The following is a 15359-nucleotide window of genomic DNA, read 5'->3' as shown; positions in this document are numbered from 1 at the left end:
AAATGAACATCAAAGGAAACATTTTAAATTGGTTTAAGACATCAAAGCCACCACATCAGTGCAACTAAAGATGCAAATAAAGGACTTGCAGAACTGCTTCACGAAGTAGCAAGAGTGATGGTGTACTTGTGTTGAAAGTAAGCTATTGTGAGGGAGCTTATCACAATGTCTTTTATCATAAAATATTTTTAATTGAAATAGTCTCTGTATTTTCAATAATACCTTATATTCCATTAAAATGAAAAAAATCTCTGAAATCTGAACATGCCTTTAATAATAAAATTTTTGGTTAAAAGTAGGAAATAATTATGTATGTAAGCAGGACGGTTTGAACAACTGTACTGTGCATTTCTGCCTGTCTACAGAAAGGAGGAGATAATACTCAATTTGTTTTGTCTCCTTTTTTCAATTGTTCTCACTTTTTCTTCTTCTTAATTTCTTTCATTTTTTTTTTTCTTCATCCAACATTGCATACACACATCTGGTAATATGAATAACTAGCTGAAAAACAACAATATGTATTATAACAAATACTGTGAAATTCGTATTTACTCTGTTAAGTGACATTCGGGGTCACTTGTAATTTTTTCTGTTTTAATTCTAATTTGTACTGTTCAAAAAATAAAAATAAAAAATAAGAAATGATTTTTCTCTGTTTTACCCTACTAGTGCTAATCCTAAGAAAATAAATTATCATTGGAATGTATCATATGTTCTTCGAAAGTATTTATTGGTTATAATTAGTGAGTCATTAAAAATATGACTTTGAATTTCAGACAAATTGTCAAATGCTATTAAGTTAGCACTAATTATACTTTAATAATTTTTTATGATTGCAAAATATTAATTAAGAGATATACATTAGCAACTGAATGAATCACAATACTTTAATATCTCCACTCTATCAAAGTTCATAATTAGCTGTTATTCTTCTCTTGGATTATATGTGCACATCAATGAGAACATATAAATTTTTTATTACATTTTTGCCTTTTTAAGTAGCTTTACAGTAAGACTAATGTCTTTAGCATTAATTAACTTGCAGTTAGTTCTTTATAATGGTTCTGCTGAGAATGAAATTTCTCTCTCACACATTTTGGATAGTTTGCTCATATTTCACTGAAATGTTATGACTACACCCTGACTTTGGTTCTCCCTAAAATTTCATTTCCATTATGACTGCAAATGAACTGGAAGCCATGGTGAAAATATATGGTGTGTAGGTGCATTAAAAGTTTTGCTCTTAGGGCTGGGGAGATGGCCCAGTAGAATAAGCGCTTCCCTGGCAAGTGCAAGATTCTGAGTTCAATCCCTGGTTCCGCAAAAAAAAAAAAAAAAAAAAATCCACATTAAAAGTTTTGCTCTTTATGGATTTTAATTATCCATTCTGTTGTTCATAATTGTTTTGATAATTATGATGGAAGCTGTCATTTCATTGTGTCTACAAATTAGGAGGCTAACCTACCCCTTCATTACAACTCTATATATTTGTGATAATTTATCTGAAGTAGCTTTATATCAAAGGTTCAACATCTGCTTACACCAATACATATGTACCACAAAACAAAACTCTCCAAACCACATCAGAAATGTAAATCTACATCTGTCTATTTTTGTGCACATGTACAACATATTTGTATGCAACATGAACATATTTCTATATGCACAATTATAATAAATATCTCAACTCTATAGGCATTGACTTGTATTAACCATCTTATGTTTATTTCATATGTAGGCTCTCACTGATCTTGGACTTTATGACTTTACGATGACATGAAAGCATAGCTCTCCACTGACTGTGTTTTCACTTTAGCATAATATGTAATAAATTACATCAAATATTTAAGTTTTCTTTGAAAAAATAAAATTTTTGTCAAAAGATTGTTAAAAGAATATAAGTGTTCTGAGCAGTGTAAGACAGGCCAGCTAAATTATTGTGGGTTAGGCACACTAAATAAATTTGAGACTACTGGTATTTTCTAACTGCAATCAGTTTCTCATGATAAAACATCATCACAAGTTGAGCAACATCTGAATTTATAAACAAAATAAACATTTTTATTAATAAGGAATATCTTGGACAGAATAAAGTACACAAGTAAAACACAATGAATACATTTTCTCCAACCAATGAACATGTTGTTCTCATGTAAAACATTACATTAAATTTAATACGTGTATTAAATGTATAATATAACCTAACACTATACAGGAAATATCCCAAAGCAAAGAATATATTTGTAATGTGAAATAAAGTACTAGATTTGATGTGTTACCTTAAAGCAATTTAAATTAGAACTATTTTTAAAGTATCAGTTGTTTAAAAAGAACTGGCAACCATAGTAAATATGGTGAAATACTGTTTCAAAAGCTTACTTCTAGAGAGCAAGATTACCGAAAGTCTCAGTGACACTTATTAAAATACATTGATTTAGAGCTTTAAATTTAGAGACACAAAAAGTTTGGTCACTTGTTCTCTAGTGTCTTTGCTATTGGAGTCATAACCTCTTACTGTAGTTTCATAGCTATTCTAAATAACTAACATTGTACTTATTAAAAGGTAACCTCTTACTATAGTTTCAGTTATCCTAAATAACATCATACTTATTAGAAGATATCAAATCATAAGAAACTGAATGACCTTTCAATAGCAAGGTGACAACGCTAAACCTGTATTTTCCAATCTTCAGAATCTTAATGTTTCCACAGGTGACATCTGCAGTGTCCTTTTTCTTACGTGTGCCTCACATTTATTGCAGTGTTTTCTTTTTCTCTTTCTGTATCATATTTGGCTATATTCATCTATATGGAAATATATTCATTTATAAAGTAACAAACATCTCCAAAATTAATAATGAATTTAAATGAACAAAAGAACTCTGGGTAAAAAGTATTTTAACAGAAAAATGTCTTAGAAAAATAAAGATTGCTAAAAATGAAGAAGACTTACTTGCTTTTCCCTAAACATAAACACTATTTGCTGTTTCTAAGGAGCACATTGCTTTCCCAGTAAGTTTTATGAAGACAACAGATTACGCCTTATTATCTACTAGACACAATTATTTAACATTAATTGAAAGTTAATATTGGTCATGTATAAAAATCTCCCAACAATAATACTAATGCAGAAATTTAACCAAATTCCATATGTTAGAAAAATAGCCATTATTGTCTTTGTGCTACCAACACACAAAAAATATGGTTAATGTAATAAGATGACACTAAAAGAGCTATCCCTTTTAACTTCGAGTGTCAGGTACATTGTCCCATCAATAAGAGAAAAGCAACTAAGACAGCCAGCAAGTGCACACTTGGTTTCATCAAGTGGGTGGGTGCTGTCTAAGGGGCTCCCTGTTGGTCTCTTTTGCTGTAAAGTTGTATTTTCAGAGACAGCAGTAGCTATGTCAGCCTTAGCAAGTGAGGGTCTCTGTTCATGGTCTCTACTTGCATTAAAATGTCATCTGTGCCTTTGCTTCCAATTCTAGATCATCATACAAGACAAACAAACACCAATGACAGAGACAGTATTAAAAAAAAAAAAAAGGCTGATGTTGCTTGGTAAGCATGGGGTCCTGAGTTCAATCCCCGGTACTGCAAAAAAACAAAATAAAGAGTAACAAAGTGATTCATTGCTAATCATGTATTGAAAGCAATATATATATTATATAATAGTTTCTTATTATATATATTATATATAGTTTCAATATATATATAATAGTTTCTTCACCCCTCCCCACGCTTTCCTAACACTTAGTCCCCTTCTCACTCTACTCAATTGGCTATTACTGTGGCTGGTATCTAGATGTCCAAGCAAAGCTTCATGCAGCCGTAGATGGGCATTTTCAGGTGGGACTGGATTTTGAGTGTGGTGCTGTGATTTCTTCAGGGTGCAGTGCTGGATCAAGGGCACTAGGATTATGGTGTGACCGCAAAGTGGTCCGGATGAGACAGAAGTGATGAAATAAGAGCAGTGGTGGCCACTTGTTGCTTTGCTACCTTCTGCCTGAAGCATTTCTCCTCCATGAGGCCTGTCTGCTATCCACGCTGGGCTGAAGCCAGTGAATTATGGACTGAAACTTCTACAAATTTGTGAACTAAATAAACTTTTACTCTTTTAACTTTTGGTGTCAGGAATTTGGTCTCAGCAATCAGAGAAACACAACAAAGACAGTTACTCAGTATTTCTTCTATAACAGATGTTTTCTGATAAGCAAAACACTGGGACTAAAGCTTCTCTAAAACCACCAAACAGTTGGTAGTTTATAAAAAGACAAATTTTTTCTCTCACAGTTTTGCATATCTGAAGTCTGAAAGTATTATGAGGCTAAAAGCAAATTGTCATAGCTGGCTGGTAACTCTACTATAAAAATAATTTCCTTACCTTTCCCAGCTCCTCTGAGTTTCTTGCATGCCTTTTCTTATGACCTCTTCCTCTGTCTTCAAAGCTAGCAGCTCAGCGCCTTCTTTCCCCATCATGGCTACTTCTTCTGAAACCATGTGAATCTACTTTGTTCTTATTAAAGTATTTGGAATTACATGTAGAGACCACTAAGCAACCCAAGATAACCTGACCTCAAAGTTTTAAAACTAAGTCAGGCTTATAAAGTCCCTTTTGCTTTAAAAGGCAGCATTCCTAAATTCCAGGCATCAGAATCCTATTATATTTGAGTTATTCTTCTCTCTAACACAGTATGACACTTAATAGCATCCACTCAGACCCCTTTACCTTGTTGCACAGACCTTTGCATTCTGAGCTGCAGACCAGACAGCCAGGATGTAGCAGATTATTCATAGACATGTGTTTAGCCTCATCTCAGGCTCTTTTCTCTCCCCACAACACAAATGAGCAGGTGCACAACTTTCGTGTAGAACATGGAGAACCTTTTTCTTCTTTTTACTGTGTGTCAAAAGGAATGGATGGTCCCTGATGCTATTTTCACTCTATGCCTGTGAACAAATGTGACCCTATTTTTACTTCTTCTTCATTTGTTTTCTAAAGAACCTACATCTAGTCATAGATAAAAAGTCCAGGAAGTCCAGCGCAATTTTGAGGGTTTGCACGTGGATCTGCACGATCTGCTCTGAAGGTTTCTCATGCCAACTTTTGTGCTGGGCTCAATTTATTAAATATATAATCTCTGTCTTACAATAGACTACTATTGACCTCCCCAGCTTTCGATTCTGTGGGTCAGTTAGAATTCAGTTGGTAATGACAAGTCCCAGATCCACCGTCACTTGCTATTCAGTAATCAAGCATGGTTTCCATATGGTTCCACTGACATGGAAAACGCTATTTCTCTACAGTTTATAAGCTCCATTGAAGACGCAGTGGCCCTGCTTCCTAATGCTGGAGGCTTAGACTGTGATTGTTCATGCACACTTAGCCTGAGCTCAGACGGCATCTGTATGCACCACTAACACCTCCGAGACTGCTGGTTCTGCCATACTGAGGGCCCAGTTAGACCTCTTTCTTATCCTAAGTCCACTGTACATTGGCCAGATTGTATATTGCGTGATATCTGGACTAGAACAGTGGTCATGTGTGTGAAATATTTTGCCCTCAAAACCCAGAGAGGCTAAGAAGAGACTGTAGCTCCCTTTGTGTGTGTGTGTGTGTGTGTGTGTGTGTGTGTATGCATGTGTGTATGTGTGTGTGCAACATTAATGAGAGACTGTAATTTCATTTGTGTGTGTATATCTATGTGTTCAACAATACATTCCTTTAGAGGATATACCGGTATATTTCTGCCTATTAGACTCATAAAATGTGCTGAAAGAGTAGGTCCTCAGCTTTCCATAACATGTTTATTTTCCATCCTCTAGAGCAAAAGACCTCCAGGGATCTAGCCAAAATCTTCAATAGCATCCATTCGTATTCATACTTCTATATCCCATATCTCCAGTTTCCTCATTTAGGATCATGAACTTAAAACAGACACCTATGTTGGCTGATATATTAAGCCTTTTTGAAGTTTTTCATTTCTATCAAATCTTGTATTTATTGCTCAATTATTGCAGCCATTATACTGTAAAAGACATAGACTTCCTTATACACTCCCAAAGAGCCTTCCCCCAATTCTGACAATTGGTCTTTGATTACTTTTTAATGCTTTCAATATTTTGTTATTCTGGGTCAAGACATTAACACATGTGAGTGCAAACCAAATATCTGTGTGTTCTTTGTATGATTTTTTTCCTCCATACCTTTCAGCCATGACACCTTTCATTGGTGCATTTCCTCAGAGGATGTCTAGTTGAGTTTTCAGCAATTAGATAACTTATATATGATATATATATATATATATATATATATATATATATATATCAGTTAGGACTACAAATGCCTGCTTAAGTATGGGAGTTCCAGGACTTCACCATACTGTCTGGTTTCTCAAATCAATTGGGCACAACCTGGGTTAGTGCAGTTCCCTTGAGAAAGAAAAGCCAGCCGAGGTAGGTATTGAAATGATTTACCGAGAAAAAAAATGATCATGAGAGAAAATGGAGAAGGAAGAAAGGGAAAATAAAGAGTCATTAGATAGATATAAAGCAACAGAGGAATCTTGTAAACAGGCTTAGACCACTGTACATTTTATGAAAACTTAGAGAAGACCAATGGACACTCTTCGAGTCAGAGTTCCTTTTCAGTTGAATCTCATATCTTACATGAATGGGCTGCCTTAGAACCACTGCCACACTGGGTCAGTGACACTGAACAGCTTGTTATAAGTGTGGCCATTTCACAAGCTTGGGCTAGACCCAGGGCTTTCAGTCAATTTAGCCAGAAATCAATTAAGGAGCTCAAAGACACCCATGTTAATAGCTAACACACCCAGCAAGCTTAAAAGAGCATTTAAGGAAAATCACACAGCTAGAGAACTGTTTGTGTTCCTTTTACATAAACAAAGGAGACTTCAGAAGATACAGGCTTTTGCTGAGGAATTTTACTCAAAGGTGGCTCAATGTTGCATGCTAGTCCTGCAGCTGCACACATTGCATCCCTGTGGCTTACTATTAAGCAATATTCTTTTTGCAAACAGATGTGTCAGAAAGGAATAAAGACTGTTTCCTCTATTCAGAGTTGCTTCTAAGATATACATATTCAGTGTTGTCCTGAGAAATCCAACTCTCTTCCATAAAGTCTTATTTTTCCAAGAAGTGAAAAGAATTTTCTCATTGAATTACAATTTTCTACCCACATGTCGTCTTCATTTACCTCTTAGTTGCCATTGATCTTTTACGATCCTTTATGTATGAATAATCATGCATCAAGGTAAGATCATCAAATAGAGTATGACTATGAGATATTTGCACATAGAAAAAATAAATTTTTCCTCTCTTCTCATCTTTACCTATATTTTTCAAAATCTGGCCAAAGAGCATTGGAGATATTTATTTCTTGTCTCTAATATCTTCAATGACACCTGACACCTATACAATGCACCTTTCTCTTGGCTCCATCCTGCTTCTGATCCCAGCTATCTGACCTCCACATCACTGCCTCCAGTACTTGTCTAATTATCTGCAGGACACATCACTGCCCTTCTCCATCACTGAAGTGCTTCCACTGACCTACCTGTTTCTCAGCAGAATCTCATCCTTACAGGATGCTGAGGATAGGCCTCTATGTCAAGGTGACTGTGAAATAAAGCCCTAAATTATACTCCTCGCCAACTTCTATGGCAGAACTCTTTGCAAAGCTTTTGTTTTAATCCCATTTGCATTCCTATAAAAAAATCATGGGATGGACCATTTACTTACAAAACAAGAAATTTTTTCACAGTGCTGCAAGTTGAAAAGTTAAAAGCCAAAGCACTGCACTACTTGTTGTCTAACCAGGGTCCAGCTTCTGCTTTCAGAGTGACTCTGCCTCTTCTAGAAGTGTTGTGTCCTAGCCTAGCAGAAGGAGAAAGCGCAAGGGGCCCCTTGCATCCAGCCCTCCAAAGGACACCTAATTTCATCACTTTCCCAGTCTCAGGAAGGTCCTCATTCTGCCACACTGGAGATTACATTCCATTTAAAGAATTTTCAGTTTTTAATATACTCATCTAAAATAACTTCTCTCACAACACATATCTAGCTTCTATGAATAATTATGATACATTGGGATTACTGTAGTTCAAAAAGTATGTGTACACATTCTTTCTTTCTTTCTTTCTTTCTTTCTTTCTTTCTTTCTTTCTTTCTTTCTTTTACCTTTCTTAATGTACTTGGTACAGAGTTTCACTGCGCAGCTTGGACTCATAGTGATCTTCCTGTTTCCAACCACCTCAGCTCTGGGATTACAGGCATGCACAACCATGCCTGTTCTTGGTGGCCGGCTCAGTGCCTTGGGGGCTGTGCCGGCACAGCACGTGGTGCCAGAGATCGAACCCTGTCCTTGTGCCTGCCAAAGCACTCAGTTCATTGAGCTATCTTGCTGGCCCTTCCTTATGATTTTCTTAACTTTGGTTTTGCACAGAATTTCACTATTGATTTCTAAATTTTCATGATTTTACAAATATCTTTGCTATTTATTTAAGTTCATTGTGGTCTCAAAACATCTTATCCACCAAGTTAAACATTTGAAATCTGTTAATCCTTTTTTTGGGGAGGGTCACTAATTCAATGGTTTTGGATTCTCCATGTTTATGTATAAAACATGCATATTCTGCATTTATTTTATTCAAATTGTGGTTTTGATCCATAATTGCATTTGGATGCCAAATGGATCTTTAAGATCTCTAACCCGGGAGGGGTATAAAGGGCAGCTTTATTAATAAATTTGTTTTTGCCAATTTTCGGCCTGACATGGAAATAATTGTCACCATTTCAAAGGTAAAAAGTTCTAGTTTGATACATTCTAATTGTTTCTTTTTTTTCTTTCCACACTTGCAAGATATTTCTCTACTATTTGGTATGTGGGAAGGTTTCTGTAGAGGAACAGAATCAGAGGTTTAGGTGAAGAAAATTGATAGATACACTCACAGGATCAAAGGTGGGAGAATGCACCATGACTGAGTGCAACTGGAGAGCCAGAAGCAGCACGAACTTCACTGTCAGGAAACTGGAAGCTGAAAAGCAGGAGGGCTCCCCACTGCAGCTTCAGTCTGAGACTGAAGATCTGGAAGCTCCCTGGGAAGCTGCTACTGTGAGTCTACATTAAAACACTGAAGAAGTTGGTGTCTGATGGCCACAGGTGATGGAAGTAATGAAAGACCACCCCTAAACCAACATGGAGCTACTTAAGTCCAGTCCCCCCTTGTCCTGCTGCCCATTTCATCTGAGCTGAAAGCTTATTGGATGGCATCACCACAACCAGGGCAGGTCTTCTCCCCCTCAATTTGCCGGCCTAAATGCCAGTCATCTGTGGGTGTTTGTTGTTTGTTTGTTTTGGTACTGGGGATTGGACTCAAAACCCTGCACTTGCCAGGCAGGCACTTATTCTATTGAACTATCTCCCTGGCCAGTCATCTCTGGAACCACTCCACAGACAGACTAAGAAATGTACTTTACTAATCCTCCAGGCAATTCTTAATCCAATCCAGGTGACAGTCACAATTCATAGTAACACTTGGACTACATCTTTTTCTAAAGAGAAATGGGAAGATACCCTCAACTTTGCTCCTTGTCTTAGTCACTTTCTTATTAGTGAGGTGCAATATCCATTATCCACAAATTAAAGGTGCACAGATTTATTGTGGCTCAAGTTTCAAACCATAAGCTGCTGCTTCCAAGATTGATAGCCCTGCAGAAGAGCATGGTGCAAGAGGAGTCCACAGCATGGTGGTCAGGAAGCAGAGAGAGTTGCCTGAGGAGATGGAAAGGGAGAGAAATCCTTCAGGTCATGATCTGCCTCTTCCCACAAGACCACACTGCCTCACAGCACACCAGTGTACCACCTCATAATCCAGTTACTCTTCAAAAGTCCAAGCTCTGAACACATAAGACTTTTGGCAACATCTAAGTATAAACTCTCACACTCCCATATTACCACTGAGTGTTCTTTTTTCTCTGTGTCTACATTTGTTTTTAAGTGATTAGGACAGATCATATAATCATTTGTCTCTGTTACTCTTCTCTCATCGCTAGGGTAAAATACCTGACACCCAAAGCTAAGGAAGGAAGAGTTTATTTAGCTCACAGTTAGTGGAGGTTTCAGTCCATACTCGGATGGCTCCAAGACAGAGTGGCACATGCCAGGTAGCAGCAGCTCTTGGTGGCAGATAAACAGTGAAAGCAAGGGGAGGAGCAGCAGCAGAGGTTTCTAGCAAGCCTCTCTCCCCTCCTTACACTGTAATGCAGATCATCTACCCCAGGGAGGCTCAGCACTCATACCCACAAGCCCAGCATTAGATTATGAATCAATCACAAACTCTAGAAGCTACCCCATGACTGTGTGAGGCTTTGGGAGGGACAACTAGAGACAAGCCATAATAGCATATATGCTTCAACTTTTATTTACTGTCCCTAGATTTCAAGAATTTATCAGCAGATTCCTTGCTGCAATCATATCCATGATATTTATTGATATTTATTTTCATTTCTGAACTACTAATGATTATCAGTGTTACTCCAAATGTTTTCTGTCCTTATTCCTTTTTGAAACAGCCAGGAACAAGGGTGTTCTCTTTTCACTCTTTTATTTCTATATTTTGATTCAAATAGCCTTTAAATTCTCTGACATTATTTATCATTTCTGTTTATTCAATGCCTTTCATTATCTTACGTGCATCTACTAAATTTTTCCTTTCAAATGTTACATTTTTGTACGAGAAAATGTTCTTTATATTGTCTTTTTCTCCTAATTATATTATTTTCTTCTCTCTAGGTCATTGCATATTTTTATTACATTTGATATAGCTATTTTAATTTCTGTCCACAAATGTCATCATCTCTGCTACTTATTTATCAGTTTCTATTGATCTGTTTTCCTTCTTAGTTATGGGCTACATTTGCTAATTTCTGTACATATAGTAACATTGCATTGGGTATTTGACATTGAATGTTTGATATTTACTGTTTGGGTCAATCTATTACATGGATAAAGGGAGGCAAGTATTTCCCAGGCCTATGTGATCACTAGGAGGAATTATTTATTTTATAATTATCTCTGAGATTTTTTTCTTGCTTAGATTCCTAAATTCACTGGTTCTTGCACAAATAGATAAGTAAGTACCCAAACACTCATCAGCATTGCTATGTTGATTTCCTGAGCTTTATAGTTGTCTCTCCACTGGTATTCTGCCCCACAAAATTTCAAGTGTCTCATCCTAACACAGCTTCTCATCTTTAAAGGGATTACTCAGTTCTGCTTGTCTTCTTCTTCCTTGAACTGTGGTCTGGGGAAAAAAATGCATCTAGTAAAGAAATCCAGTAAGGTTTTAAGGTTCATCTCTCTTTGTCCTTTCACTCAAGGTTTAAAAGCCTGTGTTTTCTCCTGTACTGACAAGGAAAAGATCAGACATTTCATATATATTTTGTCCATTTTTAGAAGACTGAGTTGCACATCAGGAATATTTATAGAAAGGGGAAGAAGTATCAGATAGCATTTTAATTAAAATTTTTATCAAGCCAAGATCTCATCATTGAAATATAAACAGCTATTTTTATGAATTGCTTCATCTCAGTTGATGCTATCATGCACGTTCTAGCCAAACTGATAGCTGAGTTGGTAGCAACAGACATATTTAACTGTCTTGGTTTCTGAATTTATTAATCCTCATTTCTGAATGCATAATCATGCTAATTTTGTTCTTAGGTTCTTCAACTGGCTATATACTACAAAATATAGATTTGTGAGAAAACCCTAAGTTATGTCAAGTATAAATACTTTGAATACAATGTAAATGTTTATTAAAAGCAACGCCATAATAAGATAATATTGGATCTTCAAAAGCTAGACCAATTTCTCTGGGAAATTATACCATAGGAATTAGTAGTAATTCCTATAGTAGATGTAATAAATCATCCAGAATGTAATTATTGCTACAAAATACCTTAAAATCAAAGAGAAACAGATAACTTTATACTACCATGATGTGAAAAATGCACTTAAAAACATTCCAGTAAGTAGTTTCATATTCCTATATAGCAGCAGCTGAGGATGGTAAAATTATTCAATAAAGAAAATAATTACTAGAGGGGCCACTTGGAAGGAAAGTCTTTGTATTGGAAATGTGCTGCAGCAACAGCAGTCATGAGCACGCTAACTCTACCACTGACAGCTTTTATGTGCTTTAAGTAAAAATTTTAAGTATTAAGTTTAGAATGTGTGTAAGCAAGTTTGCAGCAGACAGAAGGCTGGAAGAGCACCTCCAAAGGAGCATATTCTCAGTGTTGGCTGCAGAGTTAGCTTGCCATGCATAATCTATTGACAAAAAATAGACTGTTGGAATATGAATGCTACTGTGTTTCCTTCAGCTGAATATGTATTTTTTTAAATGAGATGAGTTTGAAACCACTCATCTTTTAAAAGCTGTCTTCATTAGCAAACATTCATGACAATTGTTGAAATATTTTGTCTTCACTTGCATATCTCCATAAGGACTCACATACTGGCAATAATTCATTAAACATCTGTGATTACTTTGTCAGTTTTGCATTAAATTAAAGAAAAACAGGTTTTTAACAGCTAAAATGTGTGCTCAAGTGTATAATCTGTGATATGTTAAGAAAGGAAACTAAAACATGAATTACAGCAAGCTAGAGAAAGAAAGAAAAAGGTCAGTGGCATGGGTGAAAGCCTTCCCAGCACATACGTCTTTGGGTAAATCTGATGTGCACATCAGTAACGTATTAGCAGGTATCATAGGCAGGGTTGAGAGCACTGTTAGCTTTCAGTGAGATAAAAATATTCATTTACAAGGATAAGGTTTGTGATACAAACAAAAAATAAGAAAAAATGATGAATTATGTACAAGCTACCTTAAAACCTGGGGTTGGATGGATGTTAATCCATTTACAAGTAAAAGACAACATTCAACTCAAAACCTAAGCAAAGCTAGTGACTGCTAAAATCTGTTAGTGATTTGGTTTCTAAGTAGACGACAAATGATGGCATTTCATAACGGGCCACAAACAGGAATTCAGAGATAGATGTATAGAAGTCAGAAAAGGCAAAGGCAGAGTTGGCCAAATAGCTCAGCGCATTAAAGGCAGGGGCCAGGAGTTTGATTCCTGGGCTTGCCACGCCAGCACTGGTCCTGCCCCAAGGGCTCATGGAGACAGAAATTGAGATTGGGTGTGGTGGCAGGCATCTGTAATCCTAGCTCTTGAGAGGCTGTAAACAGGCAATAGACTCTTCCCTAAAATTAAAAAAGGACCCACTGGCAGTGAGGAAGTATTTTATAAGTCAGTTTGGCTGTAGTTCTGAATAAAGGATAAAGATTGAAGACACAGTAGCAGCTTGTCCTACAAAAAGATGCAAATAATTTTGTACTGTATTCTTTAGTAGAAAATGTTGTCTTATTTCACTACATCAAGAATAATTTATATATGTACAAAATGCTGAATTTGTTATTGTTTCATTTCAAATAAATTTATCTCTTCCAGACTAAGAGTAGAATGCACAAAGGTCATCGGGCTTACAACTACTTAGAAGTATCTCCATTCCCTTTATTCTGTGGAAGCAACCTATGTTTGTTATCACATGAAATTATTCACATAAGCTCTATTTTTTAAAGATAAGACAGAGTGCAAAAATAGCCATTTTCTACATTGTTTGACATGTTTTTAAAAAGTCATAATAATAAATTATTATGAATTTATTTTGTCTAAGAAACTATTTGAACAGCAGAATGGAAGATGCAGAAAAAATGAGGTCAACAATACAAAGCACTATCATCTCAAATCAATAAGAATAGAGATTCAGTATTATATATTTGGGGAAATTAGTGGAGATGAGTTCATTGTAATTTTTTCACCATTTTTGAAGTATTTCTATCTGTTTCTTATGTAAGCACTTCCAAAATCAAAAATTTTATTTTTATAACAAAATAATATTAACTCAAACATATATAATAGAATCCTACCTTTCTCTATATATTTTGTGTTACATATTTTATGGGGCATCATTTCAGAGCAATTCTGTCATTTCTTTTGATCCATCAAATGTATCAGATCAAATAACATGTGACTTCATCTTTATGACATTGCTTTTAATATTAAGAATTATCATTTTTGCTCCTCTTAGTATATATTCCTCTAAGTTATGTTGCTATTTCTCCTTTTGTACTTCCTCAAATATTTTGAAGATTTTGGAGATCCATAAGTGACTTAAAGAATTATTTTAACTCAGTTGTGTCCCAAATTTTCAGATCAAGGAGATTATGGGGCCAAAGAGGAAAGTGATCGATGATGTAGAGTGTGCCTAAAGGGGAGCCACAAGGAGAGAAAACATTCTATTAGGCTTTCACAGAGAGTACATTGGCCAAGCAATGGCCATGACTCATCCACATGGCTGACACTGACAAAGGATCTACAAAGTGTGGTACAGGGTCTCAGGATAAATCCTGAGGGGATTTGACTGACCTTATCAGATCCAAAAGCTACAACTTTTGTTACATGGGTCTTGCTTTATCTTGGTCTTAACCATCCAGCAGAAAAGTATAAAAACGAAATATAAGAAGTAAAGCCATGTTGTCATGTTGAGTTGTAGGGGACTCAGGTCAGCAACTTCTGACATTGCTAGTCATGCAGAAGGCCCAATACTATTATAGACTGCTAGACTATTTGGGAATAATTTGCTGAGTCCACACACCTGTAATATTTAAATGATGGAACTAAACAAAAAGAAAGGAATACAAATGAATGACCATTTTATATTTGTGTATTCAAAATGGTTAGGATAGATATAGAGCTACATTCTTTTAATTCAATGAATAGAAGGATTTGTTCTAATAGTATTTGTAAATAGGATATCATGTCTGCATCCTGTACAACAAATAACCACTAGGAAGACAGTATGCAATGTGTTAATTATTGGAACTGTCCTACCAATTTGATTTAAAACTCTCTCCTTGCTATTTGTTTCTCAATATAACTAATAAAGAAAAGAGTTCACAATAAAACTATGAGCTTCTATATGACAAAAAAGAATTATTGTAAATTTTTCAATTTTTTCTGAATTTATTAATCTAATATAATCCCAGTAAACAAATAAATGTGATTGAAATTCAAAAATAAAGTTCAAAGAAGAGCAAGATGCTAAAGCAAAAAAATTCTAAAACTAAAAACACTCAACAAAAATTACCTTAAGAACATGAAAACAGGGGCTGGTGAGATGGCTCAGTGGTCTAAAGCACCTACTTAGAACAAGCTTAGCAAAGCATCAGGGACCACGGTTCGATCCCCCAGCACCACATGCCAGCCAGCCC

The 15359-nt window shown here is 35.8% G+C and overlaps 1 protein-coding gene across 1 annotated transcript in view; it reads left to right on the top strand.

Moving 5' to 3' along the window:
* Positions 1-8995: 8995 nt before the first annotated feature.
* Anxa10 (annexin A10) overlaps positions 8996-15359 on the top strand; it is a 155040-nt gene continuing 148676 nt past the window's right edge. Inside the window, exon 1 of the mRNA XM_004640255.1 lies at positions 8996-9133. Coding sequence (XP_004640312.1) covers positions 8996-9133 — 138 coding nt within the window. The remainder of the gene's footprint in view (positions 9134-15359) is intronic.

Source organism: Octodon degus, unplaced genomic scaffold (genome assembly GCF_000260255.1).
Source record: "Octodon degus isolate 3935 unplaced genomic scaffold, OctDeg1.0 scaffold00121, whole genome shotgun sequence".
NCBI lineage: Eukaryota > Metazoa > Chordata > Mammalia > Rodentia > Octodontidae > Octodon > Octodon degus.
Note: the sequence above shows the minus strand (reverse complement) of the source record. Positions and strands in the feature narration are given on the sequence as shown.